We start from the raw sequence: 14,926 nt of genomic DNA, 5'->3' as shown, positions 1-14,926 counted from the left end.
TTTTTTTTTTTACTTATCACATGCAATTTATTTTCTTTGTATCATTCCTCGTCTGCAAATGGGTCAGGTACGCTGTATGTATGTACTTCTCCACTTGCCGTACCTGCGCTAAAACCTGCACCGTCATGCGTTATTGTAGTAATTCTTGTGTCACCATCCACTGTGAACGAATGGAACATTTTGATTTCTGTAGCAAACGTATTTTGATCGAATCCTAACAATGGCCGTACTGTCCAAAAAGAAATGGTTCCATCCTCGTGTCCTGCAAGCAAGATGTTGGTTTTACTATAACTTTCAAAGTTAATGTATTCTGCTGCGCAAAAATGCTGTTTGGGGCCATCAGCCGCTGCGTCGTTGTTCGCGGGAGGTGCCGTTGTTCCCTTCCTTGCGGTTGTGGCCGTGCTGGCTTTGGAAACGCTTGCCACACCAAGAACTCTGCCGGTGCTTGACAACTGCACAATATGATTGTGAGTAGCAATAAAGTAACAGTTGCTTTGCTCGTCCCGAGTAATGTCACGGATAGTAGAGGACTCGTCCACAACATCACTGATATCAAATTTGAAGCAGAACATTACCCCAGAGTGCGCAACGTGCCAAAGCGACCCCCGAGGACCATCTTCACATACAACAGAAAGGTGACCACTGTTCCACATCTTCAAGAGTTTCACAGGCGCGCTATCGTCGTTTCTGCATGCATTGAGAATCGACATAATAGTAAATGGAGCCGTTGATGTCACACGGCTGCAGATAACCACCTTTCCATTGGTGGTCCCTATGCATATGATCCCCCCGAGTGATGAAGTACACATCGTTGTAAGTTCCCCATATCCTTGATGCCAGACATTAGGGAGAACGCATAGAAGCGTCGGCTTGCCGTATTCATGGCAAGATAGCTCCCTAGTGACATTACTGTAGTGGCAAACCTGCATCGGCGTCGTTGGAAGTATGAGGCTGAACCGAGTGGACGCGATAGCACTAGAGTCCACGATGCGCAACGACGTTATAGGCGTGCAGCAACGCTTGTTACCCCATGGATAACACACTGACCTCCACCTGACGAAGAGTTTCCCCGCTTCGTTTATGAAGGCTTGTTGGGGGGTTGGCCCGTATCGGTTGTCGAACCTGCGAGCATGGGCACGGTTGAAAAGTTGCCGAGGTGTCTGCCCGAAGTTCGCCGCTGTTGCCACAATCGCTTTGCAATCCTCCTCACTGGAGGCTTCGGCGATGGCTCTTCCAACGGCTTGACCATACGAAAGGTGCAGAAAGACGTTGATAGCATCCACTGCTCCCCTTCCGCGCTGTTTGTTTCCAAATACGAGGTCAACCCACTCGTGCAGCTTGCCACTGACGACGTCACTCTCCAAGGCCTCTGCATGCAGATGAACAAACCGCTCCACGTCACCGCCACACCATTCAGGTAGTACGACATCCCCCAACTGCACACCGTCAAGGCGCACGCCAAGGTCGATCCTACTCTTGTTCATGAACATCTCTGGAAGACAAAAAAATTCAGGGACAAGCTCCTTCACATCACCGACTCCACCACAGCTGTTCCATGCCTCAGAAACACTATGAAAAATGCGTCCAGCAATGTCAAGTCGGCCCCCCTGGTACCTAACAGAGCGCTGCGTGAAGGGCTGAAGGCGAATTAAATAATACATTACCACTGCACTGCTGCTGTAGTGAGTTCCGTGATGGAATGGGGGTTGAGACTTATCAAACCATTGCTCGTACCGATCGCGTAATTGCCTCTCCTTCGCCTCATTCAGAGCACCGATCGGCTTTGCCAAGTCCCTATAAACACCTGGGTCCCTTAAATCGATCGTAGAACTTTCATAGTCGCTAAGAACCCACGGCATCACAGGGTACTGACCCATGTCAGCCACCGTTCTCCCAGCAATGTCGTTGAGCTGGAGCAAATACATGCGGTTGCTGATTCTGCGCTGCTTCCATCGTTCTCCAAGTTCAGACATCCGAGACTCCTTTTGGGAATACGTCTCCATATCCGCTTGTGGGGCTACACGCGACACTGCAGACATGATTTCCTCCTGTTTTGCCCTCGAAAAGCAAAGTCTTTCATCAAGAGCCGCGATGAAACACCTGTCACCGTTTTCCAGTTGAAACTCCAAAGCAACGGGACGGTGCTGAAAAAAGCGCTGGTGCACTTTCAGTATACTGCCTGTGGAGAAGCGCCATGTGAACGACGGAGAGTTTGGCACACGCGACTCAACGCATATCGTTCGGAAGCAGCAGGAATGGCGGGCAATTTCCAGTTTTTCTGTGTTACCCCTTTCTGATAGCCACGGGAGAAAGTTGCGGTTATCGCAGGAAGGCGAGCCATTGTCCAGTGATAAAGTCCCCCATGCGTCCCGGGGATTAAGAACCCCGATGGAGAAATCACCGCTCGCCGAAAACTGGCTATCACCAACGATCACAACCTCCCTTGGAGTCACAGACATTACGCTAATTGAGCACTCATCACCATGAAGATAATACACATTACCGACAAAAAGGACAGGGTTGGTGAAGTGGGAACCAACAATACGAAGAAGAGCCGCGGGCACACTCGCCCGCGAATGGGAACTGACGGAGCCATCGTCACTTGCAGTACTTGCGGCAAGACGACACCTAAGCGATGGATAGCGTATGTGTGCATTTGTCAAATTGTGGAGTAAATCAAAAGGCACGCCACAAGGATACCCCACGGCGCCACTGGGGTGAAGGTGCAAAGTGCCCGGTTTTTCTTCCATCCCATAGTTGGGGAGTAGCTGAACTTGTAAATGTCGGTGCAGTACATCGCAGCACTCAATTCTGCGTGCCAACAACGTTGTGTCCACAAAAGTTGAGGTATCAGTAAGTTTCGACCACTCTTCGTTCATCGCATTGCACTTCACTTTGCAAGAGCTCATCAGGTCTGCACACTCACGGTCCCTCTGCTCCACCGCACACGCCGCCCAGCGGCGGTCCCTCTTCTGGAGAAATGTTTTTCTCAACGTCATCTGAGTCCATTCGTCTTTGCATAAGCTTTGCTTGAAATTACTATGATCTGCCATTACCCATGCAACCAAATCCCCCACTCCTCCATCAGTGGATTCCGTGAGCATGTAGAAAACGCGTGCAGCTTTCTCCTCCGTATTCCAAACCAAGCGAAAGAAGGGGACCTCCCTGTTGGCAACCAAAAATGTGCGCCACAAACCAACCAACTTTTCCATATTAACGGAATGCCTGTCCACGTCTGAGGCTAATAACACCTCTGAAATATCTAACAACCTATGCGTGGTCAACCGAAGAAGCTCTTCAGACGGAATCCGGTAGCCGAAGACACCAATGTGCTCGTCGTGCAGAGAATCAATCACCGATGCTGCGGACCGAGCATCTCTCCCGCAGCTTACTGAGTCCATTAAAAGAAGTAAGCACTCAGAAAGAGATTCACACAAATCTTTGACTTGCTCGGTGTTAAGATGTAACTTGAGTAAGTGCTGCAAAAACTTCGTCACCGCCATTGTGGGGGTAGCGGCCCCGCTTACCAACCGATCAGCAAGGTACTTCCCCGTGGCTACCATGTTGTCAAGGACGCACTGGCCGGTCTCACCAGGTTGCTCCTCACGAAGCATATCCGTTAGAGCCTTAAGACAAAAACAACAAACCGCCACACAGAACATATATCTTGCCCTGAGTCCTATGCCGCTTGGGCAGAGAGCAAGCGCCCGTTGCAGCGCGAGCACGAGTTTTGGCGGAGAACGCACCGACTTCCTACCCGTCACGAAGGGCTGACATTTGGCACTACGTGCGTATCGCTTGATGTGCGCAACAAATAGCGCACGACAAGCATTGTACAGCTCACTTTCTGGTTGATGCAGTAGAGCATCGAAATCACAGTCCCGTGCCTCGGTAGCCGGTGAGGTATTAGGGCCCCGCGCATCACAGACTAGTTCCTCCCTCTCGTCGTCACAGTCATCGAAGTCAAAGCCGCCTGTGCCAGAGTAGCCTCCATCAAAAATATCTCGATGCCCAACAGTGGTTCCTAAACCCTCTACCACGTCAAGAAGAGGCAACGGCATATTCCCAACGCTCCCCACATCCTTGTCCATAGGCAATGCGGGAAACAGACAAAGCAGCGCCATATCCATTGGGTTGTATGATTTTTGTGAAACGTACATAGCCTTCGAGACGCGGCGGTCGCTCGGGTATCTGCGCGCAACCCACTGCAAAATGGCAACTACAGTCCGCCTCATCTCCCCGTGATCAGCCGATTCCCTCTTTGTGAACGAAATTCTATTCGCGCCGTCGTCGGGTATCTTCTGTCCCCGACGCAGCCGTGCGCAGAACACAACCACAGAGATGTAGCACCTTAGTTGTGACCGTGCCCTACAATGTTCAGCGGTGGCAGCTGCGCCCATCGCAGCGTAGAATGAAGCGCATGTGATGTGAGGGTAATTCACCGCCGCGTCAGGTCGCAGCAACAACGAAGCACTCCTACCAAGCAGATGCATAGCAAGTTGCAAGAAGGACGGCACTGTCCCTTCAGAAGTGGTATACAATTGGTTTAGCAAAGCATATGGAGGTTTCTGTTGGTCCCAGTCGCTCCCCCAGAAGCCACTGATTAGGACAATCAACAGGTCACTCTGGTGTGCGTGGTGACGCAAGTTTTCGTACAATAAAGGGATGACGTCTCCGAAGCGTCTTCTAAACGTTTCACTCCGTTTGTAACAAAGAGTAAAGAGGTGCATCGCCATGGTTACGGAAACTGGATGTGCCCACTCACTCGTCAAAATGTGAAACCAGCACTGCGGCATTGCGTGCGACAGGGCCTCAGCAAACATTAGTCCCTCATTGTGGAGACTGACACAAGCGCCACAGAGCACTTTCAGCAGGTGGTTGAGCACAACAACAACTATGCACTCGAATGCTACCAGTGGTATCTTGGACACAAGGCGCTTGGCAACGGTTAGCACATCACGCTCCACGGGAACTATAGACGCACATAAGTTGAGAACCTCCCGGAGCGCAACAGCATCGCCTGCGATGCACTCAATGTACAGCGCAATGACAGCAACAGCGGATTCTAGTACCGGGGGCCATACATACTCCCTCACAAGTCCGCATATGAAACCGTCAAAAAAACTGGAATGTTGCAAACGTAAGGCATTTACCGCCCTAAACGGGTTGCTCTTTTGTAGGAGTGCAGTAAGATGAAACAAAATACGTTGTTGACACTGCTCCGGGAGAAACGAAGTAACTTTCCAGTTAAAAAAGACGTCCTCAACCGGTACTGTGTTATACACGACGCAGTGCTCACCTGTGGATTCCTTCGCTGCACCAAGACCAAAAACTGCGTCCACCCCGTCCGTAGTAGCCAGATAAACCTGTGGCCGTTGCTTCACTTGCAGAGTTACATAATTGATGAATATTGCCACATTGCCGTCACTTACCTCCTCCGCCTTCCAATAATACGTGGCAATTATTCTCAGTGTCGTTGCTGCTATTCTCTGCAGAACAGCCATCTTCGCGTCAGCACTATCAAGCACGTTTTTTGTGTTAGGCATTGTAACCTCATCGTATGCACAGGAGATTACACAAAGCCAGCGCAGCCACTCGCAGGGGACGTTATGTGAGATAAGCACCTTGGTTATGTTTCCACCCGTAGCCACGGGCTCGCTGTGTGAGCCGTGTAATAAAAAGTTCGTCACTCCATTTCTCCCCGCAGAGTCAGGGACCACCCACCTCTTATTGTGGAGGGACTGTAACTGGGAGCACTCGACCAACTCCGCGTTCTGCACATGTAATGATAATATCAGGAATTCTGCAGGAAACGGAGCGAAATTAAGCGCTCTTGAGCTAGTAAGTTCTTGAAGCTCCCCATGGGCAGCGCTAGCAACTAAGTACCGCAGCGCCTCTGGTCTCAGCAGCGGCAACTCCAGCGGGCACCTCTTCGCAGCCCTCAGACCTGTGAGCGAATACGGGTCCACACAAAAAAGCGACATTACTTCCAATTGTGATAAAGCTGCATTAAACAGCTGAAACGACACAAAACGCTGCATGCAGCCCTCAGAGCTCCCTTCGTGTGAAAACCCCACGGTGCAAGTGAAATCATAGGTGCTTTCAGAGAGAATCCTTGCCATAAATGAGGGGCCTCCAGGGTACGGAAGGAATGTGTGGGACCCAGGTACGGTTATATCGGTCTGAAGGGTGCGAACTCCATCGTAGAACGCCGTCACAGTGGAGGAAAATAATCGGTTGCATAAAAAGCTCACTACTACGTGCATCCACTGGCCTGGCGGAATGAAGGGAAGGGTGACAACTTGTTGCGCTTCGTCCGCCGGGGAAACTGCAAAAATGACCTTTCTTTGCATCGTGTCAACCGACAATGACACTTTCGTAGAGCCCTCAGCGCCCGGCCAGAGCAACTCCCAAAGCTGAATCATCGAACCCGTATCCGTCCCTATGCATGATTCCCAATACACCCACACAGCCGTCGTGAAGCGGTCGTTGAGAGAACAACCCTTTTGCACACCCCGCAGCACCCCATGCAATGCGCCGTTTCCGTACCATGTGATATAATCGTGGAATTCATGCTGCAAACCTTCCCCGATTCTACCGTATGCTAGTCTCTCCCAGATGGCTTGAGCGTTCGAGACATCTTCAAGTGTTAGATACTCCTTCGAAGACGAAAGCAATGCGAGCACATCCCTTCTCGAAACATCGGCCACGTATGGAAGCAGCTCATAAAGTTTTTGTTTCACCACCGTAGAGGTGAACGCGTCGTCAACGAGAGGTAGGCAGCGGCGGTGGAGCATGCCAGATAGGAGCTCCATCAAGTTTTTCTGCCAATCGCCGGATTGATTTCCTGGTTCCACTATCCAACGAAGAAGCACACCAAAAGGAAAGGTGTGCTCGAAGCGGCAGGACAAAGGTATGGAAAACCCCCCCACTACTTCACAGCACAGTCGACTGCCCGGCGTCATCGTTTTTACAGTTTCTACACGCATAGCATCGGCAGCAATCAAGTTTTTTGTGGTGGTGTAAAACCCTGTGGCAAGATCAACCAGAAGTTGGACCATCCAAGGGGTTCTGACAGCATCAACATAGTGTGCGACAATTCCTCCAGCTTCACTCCACCGCAGGTGCGACAACAACAATGCCAACGATGTTCCAATAAGATGCGCATCCTCCTCAATGCAGGTACTTTGGTCCAGGTAGTGAAGCAGGTAAAGGCACACGTAGATGTCGTTACTTCTTATCGCAGCCCATGCACCCCGTTTATCCTGCAGCAGGTACACGAATACACACAACAGGATGGAAATTTGTGAAGGCCAGGGGCTCTGGCCGCCCATTGCCCTCAATTCGCTAATAAGAACATCCACAAACTGCCCCTCGTTGAATACCATTGAACAAAAGAGATTCCGAAATGTGACTGCTACTTCCCTTACACCATCACCATGAGCACGCAACAGCAGAAGCAGCACCTCGTGGGGCCATTCAAGCCTTGCCAGTAGTGCTACCAACGGTGCGGATGCGAGTGCCGATCTCACGAATTGCGTCACCGCTGCCAGATATGAAACTGCCTGCGGTTGGACCCAGTCGCTTATCGATGTCACCTCCTCAAGCGTCCACTTGAAGACGCTATGCAGTGTTTCTACCTCAGATGCATGACTTACTGCCGTTGAATAAAAGCTAAGAAACTCTAGCACAAAAATCTTCACCTCAACCACCGCTTTGGATTCCTTCCTTAGCACTGCTGCAACCGAGGAAACGGTCTCTGAGATGGCAATGCCGCGCTTTACGGCGGTGAGCAGCAACTGCGTTACACGTTGTAGTTGACACGGTTTGAGTAATAGGAGATTTTCGGTGCATGAATAGAGCACAAAGCGGACCAGCTCCTCCTCCACATCATCAAGACAAACCAAGTCAAACAGAGGGCGAGCACATGCCTCTATAGCCATTTCTTCGGTTGCGCAAACGAAAAAGCTCGTTACGCATTCCACAGCCTCGCGACATGTGATAGGACTACGCTTCGGTGATCCAGATGCACCAACGGAGCTTACAAACCGCTGTATCGTGTTAACCTGTGACGGTGTGAAGACTGCAGAGAAGAAATTAGCCACACCTTTCGCAGTTCCCGACGATGTTGTGGCCGAAGGCGGCCCGCGTATCGCGGAAGCTATTGAACAAATAGACCGAAACAGCCTCTCTGCGTGTTCATAGCGCTGAGCCATAGCACTTTGAAGAGGGAAAAGAACTGAAAACACAACCCCGAAGTCTGTAGTTTCCACTTCCGGGTGGCCCAAGACACTACGAACGCTTAGCAAACTTTCGATACAACACACCAAACATTCCAAAAACGCACCTAAATCTTTCGCAGAGGGCATAAACGAATGGGCCAAATGAAGCGCCCGTTGAAAAGATGCGTCCTCCGCGCTGAACTCAGCTTCGCCCACTGAAAGTCTGCTCAAATCTGCATCTGGTAAAAACATCAAAGCAATAACCCCCCGAGATGCATCTGATAGTGCTGCACTTCCTTCGAAGTGATTAGAAAGCGTGAACTCAAAAGTACGAACAACTGCGCGGAGAAATACCCAGCGGCGATACTCATCCAACAACAGCCGTTCTTCCCTGTAGTGTAGGAACAGCCGATGAACGAAGCACATTACAGCAACAGCTGTTGAAGCAAGCTCCAGGTAGTTCGGCTGCTTCCTTCCGTCATCAAGCAACACTTGCAAGAGTACATCGTATACCCTCATAAGTAGTGCTGGAAGTTGTTCATCGGAGGTCATGTGAATAATATCCGTAACGCGCTTTCTCCATTCCAAAGTTGTGCTGTAGAAACTTTCCGTTCCTAGGAGTGTCAGTGTAGAAAGGGCCTTTGCGAAACCAGGACTCTCCGCCAGCATGGTGACACCCTCACGCACATGTGCGCCGAAGAGAACAGACTCGATAAGCGACGTAACCAAACAAACAAGCGACTCGATAAGCGTGGCTCCTGTGCCAAAGTATTTTTTGAATGGCGCGGCGCCGGCATTTGGGCACTCAGCCAGGAAATGTTCCAGAAACAAGCAAAGAAGCTGAAGACGGCGGTCTGCTTGTTTTTCCTGCAACACCTCATGAAGCTGATAGAGAAGCGGGGTGGCACCTTCGCCACCACCCACGCTTCCGTCTGCACTTGACGAAATAATAGTTGGTGGTACCTACTAAACAGCACAGATAGAAAGTAAATATTTAACGGAGAAACTTGTGTTAGGCGAGCCAGAGTTCTGAAACGTTCCATGAAGACCCTCTCTTTTTGGAAGAGCGTTCTTTCACGGCCGAAATAAGGATTGCTCGGGAGGACAAGAAGAAGATGGAAGATAAAACCCCCGACAACGAAATGGATGTTATGAAATGGAGGGGTAAAAGCCGAAACCGCTTCCAAACGATCAGCGGGGGTCGTCTCAGGTAGCACTTCTCACGGAAAGCCAAAATATTGGGTGACAGTCTATGTAGAAGATGCGCAGTAGACGTAAATATTTTCGGCGTCGTCTTTTGTGTTAATCCAGAGACAACTTTGCCTTCAGGGAGCTTTTCGAAAAGGCAAGTACCACTTTCCACGCACTGCCCTTACATGACCACTTCTGGTTCGGGATGATTTTGGGTAATTTCCTTGTTTGGAAGCACTTTAACACCATTCAGGTACTTTCCATCATCCACACGGACATCCTCACCAAGTACCGTATCGTTGACTATCCTGCACCACGAACCAATCCTTCCATTCCATCCCACGATGCTGGACTCTATTAGAGTCCCGCGACCAACAGTGCTGTTATCCAGTATGGCGGTACGCTGGATGCGGCAGCAGGGCCCAATGACGCAACCTGGTCCGATCGAAACGTGCGGACCGATAACGGATCCCTCACCAATTTTCGCCGTGGGGTGAATCATCACACAGCCCTTGAGCACGTAGCTCCGATCGGATACCCTGCGCTCATCACAGCTGAACCCCACTTCGGTTGACGTACCAGCAAGTGAATCAAGATACTTACCCATACCTTCTATGTAGTCCTTTGGCACACCGATATCCATCCAAAACCCCTCAAGGTGAAAAGCACTTAGTTGTGAATCGCTTGCCATCATTGGAAACACTTGTCGCTCGATGGACGTCTTCTCTAGCTTGATGCGGTTAAGGATGCTTTTGTTAAATATGTATATGCCGGCGTTTATCCTGTCTCCAACGAACTCGGGGGGCTTCTCCACAAATTGCTTGATTGCACCCGTGACCTCGTCGTGCACCACGACCCCATATTTTCTCCAATCCTTCACCTTCGTCACCGCAATGGTTCCTTCCCTCCCGTGACTCAGATGGAAATCGAGAAGCTTCTGAAGCGGAAAAGTGCAGATAACATCGGCGTTGAAGACGAAGAACGGTTTGTCGTCCTGCAAAAGGTACTCCCGAGCAAGAGCCAGCGGCCCAGCGGTGCCAAGTGGCTCCACCTCCAGGGAACATACGACGGAAATGCCGAGCTCTCGTGCCCATTTCTGGGTAACTTCCGCCATCACCTCTGACCGATAAGCCACCGCTAACACCACCTGTGTAACGCCAACGTCACGGAGTGCTTCCAGTTGCCGGAGGGTTATGGATTTGTTACAGAATGGTACCAAGGGCTTCGGTGTGGTAAGGGTTAGCGGCCGCAGCCTGGTGCCATATCCTCCAACAAGAATGACGGCCCTCATTCCGGGGGAACAAAACGGCCGTTCAGTTGGTATTTATTTAGCCCGTTCGTCCTATAAAGCCTTCCCAACCCAATTTTAGAATTACCTCACCTTATTAGACACCTACCCTTCTGCTTGCCTTTTTGTCACTTTACCTGCAACAAATTGCCTCACTTAGCTCACCGACTTGGGCAAACAGAAGATAAAGACAGAGTGCTGGCAACAATTATGTGGTGTGTATCACCCACGCGAACAAAAGTATGCAGTTACAGCAGCAAACGCAAAAGCGCTTGCAAGGAAAGGAAAGCATACCAAAAGACTGGGGAACAGTTCAGATGGTGATACCATCAGGGGGCTAGTCCGAGCGTAACCTTCATGTTGGCTCTGCTGCCCACCGCAGGATGACTGTATGATCGGGGAAAGAAAGAACCAGAACTATCCCATCGATCACGCATCGCACCAGGCTCTATTCGGTCTCCGTTCCACTTATCGCACAGAACATGTCGCACCCCCTCCCTCCAATGCGTAAGCGTTTGGTCATACAAAACTACATGTCTCAACACTTGGGGGCAATACACCCAAGAAAGGAGCATACACGCATTACACCAACAACCTCAATGGATGTGCTAACGCTTGCGCGACACCCCGTATGTGTCGCACTTCTGTAAGCGAACGTAGTGTAATGCTGCGCGGCCAACCGACTTAATTGGCCCATCACCCCCACACCTCCACAAACAATGGTGAAGTCAAGCGACCGCATCGATAATCTGACAGTTCTCCATCAAAAGCGCCGCACACTGGGGAGGCTTTAGTTGCCGGGTTTTGTGTTCCTCCAAGGCAGCGAGCCCCTTGAAAGCTTCTTACAGTTCGGGTACCGAGGAGAACAAGCGCAGAACGTCCAAACCGGAAACAAAGGGTAACGAGGGTAACCTTTTGCCCTCAGAATCAAATTATTTCACCTTCGCTACTGTGTTCCATCTAGCGACGATGAGCACCACGTAACGGATAATCCAGCTACTTCAATAAATGCCCCAGTGGCTTCCTCCACCTCAGTTCGGCCACGGTCAGAAGTATGTGTGAGAAGAACAACATGCAAAATGGCAAGGACTGGGCTGCCGCAGTGCCGCAGTGGGGATACTGCCCAGACATAGCAATGTGGCCGGTCGTCCCCCTTCCCCTTCTTTAGAACGACACATCCGTTTCTAGACAAAGTCTCCTTCACGAACACGCCATTTCCCAGATAGAGGTCAAGCATCACCACGGTAACCGCAAATGCAATCATGCATTCAATTAGTTTGGTGATCACTACTGAGGTCGGTTATAGTGGTGGTTATGAGGTCGTTGGCCCCGATACCCTGACCCCCTTCCCCCGCGGTAGCCTAATCCTCTTCCCCTCGCACGCCCAACATTTCCCCCACGATCCCTATCGAAAGAATCGGAGAGTGGCCCAGCTGCCGCACGGGCCCCTGCTGGTGTGGAAACACCAAACCGCAGGGGTTGGAATCGTGGCGCGTCGCTTCTGCTCTGTTGGATGAGTACCTCCTTTTTCAGTTGTTGTACCCCACCACCGAGGGGCACAACACAATCGTCTGTCATTATAATAGCACCATTTTTTATTTCGGCACCTTCCTTTACGAGTAGCTTTTCCCCGGGAACTGGTATGGAACGAAACACGCTGAGCGTAGACAACTCAACAGCGGGTACCTCAGAGTGCCCATCACTTAGAACAAGCCGCAGAAGACGTGTTTTGAGGTTTTTTTGAAAAGCTGCTGTCAAGATCGGTTCCTCCTCGCTTGCATCCAAACAGGGCCGCAGCGGCTGAGTCACGTCCCTGGAACTGCTCACCTGCAACACTAAAGAGCAGGGTAGAGAGTTAAGCTGCAAAAGAGACACACGAGGAAGTGTGCATACATCCGTAATATCCTTCAGGTTTTCGTTAAGAGCCATCTTGTAAATAAACTCCGCTGTAGGACTAGGGGTATCTACGCAAACTCGTTCAACAAACCGCGTGCACACAGCGATGTGGTAGCGAGTCCGCACTTCCTCGTGGAGAGCCGCCATCGCCGGGACGTACTACAGATATTGGGGGTAAAGGCATGCAAAGAGAAGTTATTGAGAAGGGAAGACATATTCAGAGTCCATGTGATCGAGAAGTAATACAAATTCAACCGTATAACAACGTGTGGGAGAAAAAAATGATGCTGAAAGGGGGGGATAAAAGGCTACTGGACAACAGGAACCGACAAAAGAGTGGCATCCGAACGGAAGTGCAATGCCGAGGAGGGCAGCATTTTTTTAAAAAAAAGGTAAACACCAAAGGGGTTACACATACAAAAATAAAAATACTTTTTACACCCTCTGAAGTAATACGTGTCCAGCAGCGGCTGCTGGGCAGCGTGAGTCTGTTCACATCTAATTGATCTCTTCCTTTTACTCACTACTTTACTCTCTCCCCCCTCAAGTTGCGGTCACATTTCACTGGTTCAAGAGGTGCGATAACAGTAATATACGAAAGAGTAAACGGGAAGGGTGAGCGCACAGTTACACTACTTACCCAACTTACTTACAAGTGCAGCGTTTTCCTTCGTAAGCCTTTTATATTCTTCATCAAACTCCGCCTTCATATAATCCACATGTGACATTAACGTCTCGAACTCTCTCTCTTTACCCTTCACCTGAAGTTGAGCTGATACAGCGTGAGAAGCGATGGCATTTTCGAGAATTGTGGTCTTCCGCTCTAGTTGCTCAACCTTCGCGTCACCGGCATTGAGTTGCTCTTCACGATGAAGAAGCGTGGCACGAGAGAGTTCTAGCTCCCGGCAAAGTTCCTCGAACTGCTCAAGTGGTACCTCAGTGGCACCCTCAGGTATATTTTCGATGTGCTCGTCCTCTTCTTCAACGTCCGCGAACACCTGCTGCAGGAAGAGGTTTACTGCCTCGAGTTTGGTCTCCAGCTGTCGTAGACGCATCTCAAGGGAGAGGATTGACTTTGAGTTCCTTACATTTGCCTCCTGAAGTTTGGACAAGTTGGCGTACAAAACTTTTTTGTCTCCCTCAATCATCTTAACGGTCTTGTAATCATCGGTCACCTTCCCACTAGCGGTATCGAGAAGGCGCTCCTTCTTCTTCGTAAGGCGTTCGAAAGACTTCAGTTCACCCAGCAGATTTTCGTACTGAACAGTTTTCTCACGAAGGACGCGCTGTGCCTCGGCGAATTCCTCGTCCTTGGTCCTCTGTTCTTCCAGCCGCTTTGTGTAAAATTCAGCCTGCTTGTCCAATAGCGCTGTCAATGCCTTAATGGCGTTCTGTTCATCCTGAAGCTCCGTCAAAACCTTTTTTCTCATTATCCACTCGCTCGACACTCCAACTACACTGCTTGATTGACTGCCGGAACTTATCCACCCGGTTACCTGCTTCACCAGGGCTGTACGGTTACATATGCTTTCAATTCCTTTTTCCACATCGTTCAGCTGGACGGACGTTGTGCTGGCCTCATTTTGCAGCTCAACGGTGCGCCTGTTCGCACATTTAATTTCACCTTCGAGGCGAAGAATTTCATCCAACGACTCCCGAGGGATCTTGAGACGACTTCCAGCGCCATCGGACTCCTTCTGCTGCTTCTTGCGAAGCGTCACCTCATTCACCGCGTGAAGCTCCTTCAGAAGCGCCTGTTCTTCCTTTGCGCGGCGGAGCTCGGCCTCCTTTCTCGTCAGTTGGATCTCGAGGCCCCGCACCTGACTTCTCCGTTGCTCAAGTTGGATGTTTACATCAGACTCCTCCCGGTGTTCCACGACAGCATTTGAATCGGCCATTTGCAGCCCCTTTCAAGATGTGTCCCTTGTATATCTTTTACAGGCCTCCCCTTAGTTTCTCCCTGGCGAAATATATGAGTATATGACCCTACTCTATGCTATTGCTATACCTTTCTTCTCTCCACCGTCCCTTGTGCTTAAATATTTCCTCTTGAATCCTCCACAACCTGAAAACTGATAAATAATGTTTTATCACTACGTGGCTATTTTGAGGATCGAATGATAATTGCAGGTGGGTAGTAAAGCAGAAGAGTATCCGGTGTTTAACAAAAAGTTGAATTTGATGGACGAAGGGAGACAATGGGAAAGAGTAAGAACCTGTGCAAATGTGGGAGTAAACGTGCATGGATCCAATAACAAGATGTAGCTACTGGAGTAAGAAGTCGCGGATCACTAAACGAAAGGAAGTAAGACCTGAGCAAAATAAGAAC

General features: G+C 50.1%; 4 protein-coding genes across 4 annotated transcripts; all 4 read right to left on the bottom strand.

The window, feature by feature from the left end:
* Positions 1-41: 41 nt before the first annotated feature.
* TEOVI_000665800 (Concanavalin A-like lectin/glucanases superfamily/Beige/BEACH domain containing protein, putative) lies at positions 42-8,891 on the bottom strand (the record flags this gene model as incomplete). The annotated part of the gene is made up of 1 exon (XM_067223530.1): positions 42-8,891. One exon carries the CDS (start codon positions 8,889-8,891, stop codon positions 42-44), a length of 8,850 nt encoding a protein of 2,949 aa, XP_067079631.1.
* A 703-nt stretch (positions 8,892-9,594) lies between these two features.
* Positions 9,595-10,704, bottom strand: TEOVI_000665700 (GDP-mannose pyrophosphorylase; the record flags this gene model as incomplete). The annotated part of the gene is made up of 1 exon (XM_067223529.1): positions 9,595-10,704. One exon carries the CDS (start codon positions 10,702-10,704, stop codon positions 9,595-9,597), a length of 1,110 nt encoding a protein of 369 aa, XP_067079630.1.
* Positions 10,705-11,988: 1,284 nt separating this feature from the next.
* Positions 11,989-12,744, bottom strand: TEOVI_000665600 (protein of unknown function (DUF1767), putative; the record flags this gene model as incomplete). The annotated part of the gene is made up of 1 exon (XM_067223528.1): positions 11,989-12,744. One exon carries the CDS (start codon positions 12,742-12,744, stop codon positions 11,989-11,991), a length of 756 nt encoding a protein of 251 aa, XP_067079629.1.
* Positions 12,745-13,229: 485 nt separating this feature from the next.
* Positions 13,230-14,495, bottom strand: TEOVI_000665500 (uncharacterized protein; the record flags this gene model as incomplete). The annotated part of the gene is made up of 1 exon (XM_067223527.1): positions 13,230-14,495. The coding sequence occupies one exon, from the start codon at positions 14,493-14,495 to the stop codon at positions 13,230-13,232; it is 1,266 nt and encodes a 421-aa protein (XP_067079628.1).
* Positions 14,496-14,926: the final 431 nt, after the last annotated feature.

This window comes from Trypanosoma equiperdum (genome assembly GCF_001457755.1).
Source record: "Trypanosoma equiperdum strain OVI genome assembly, contig: ctg_1888, whole genome shotgun sequence".
Lineage (NCBI taxonomy): Eukaryota > Euglenozoa > Kinetoplastea > Trypanosomatida > Trypanosomatidae > Trypanosoma > Trypanosoma equiperdum.
Note: the sequence above shows the minus strand (reverse complement) of the source record. Positions and strands in the feature narration are given on the sequence as shown.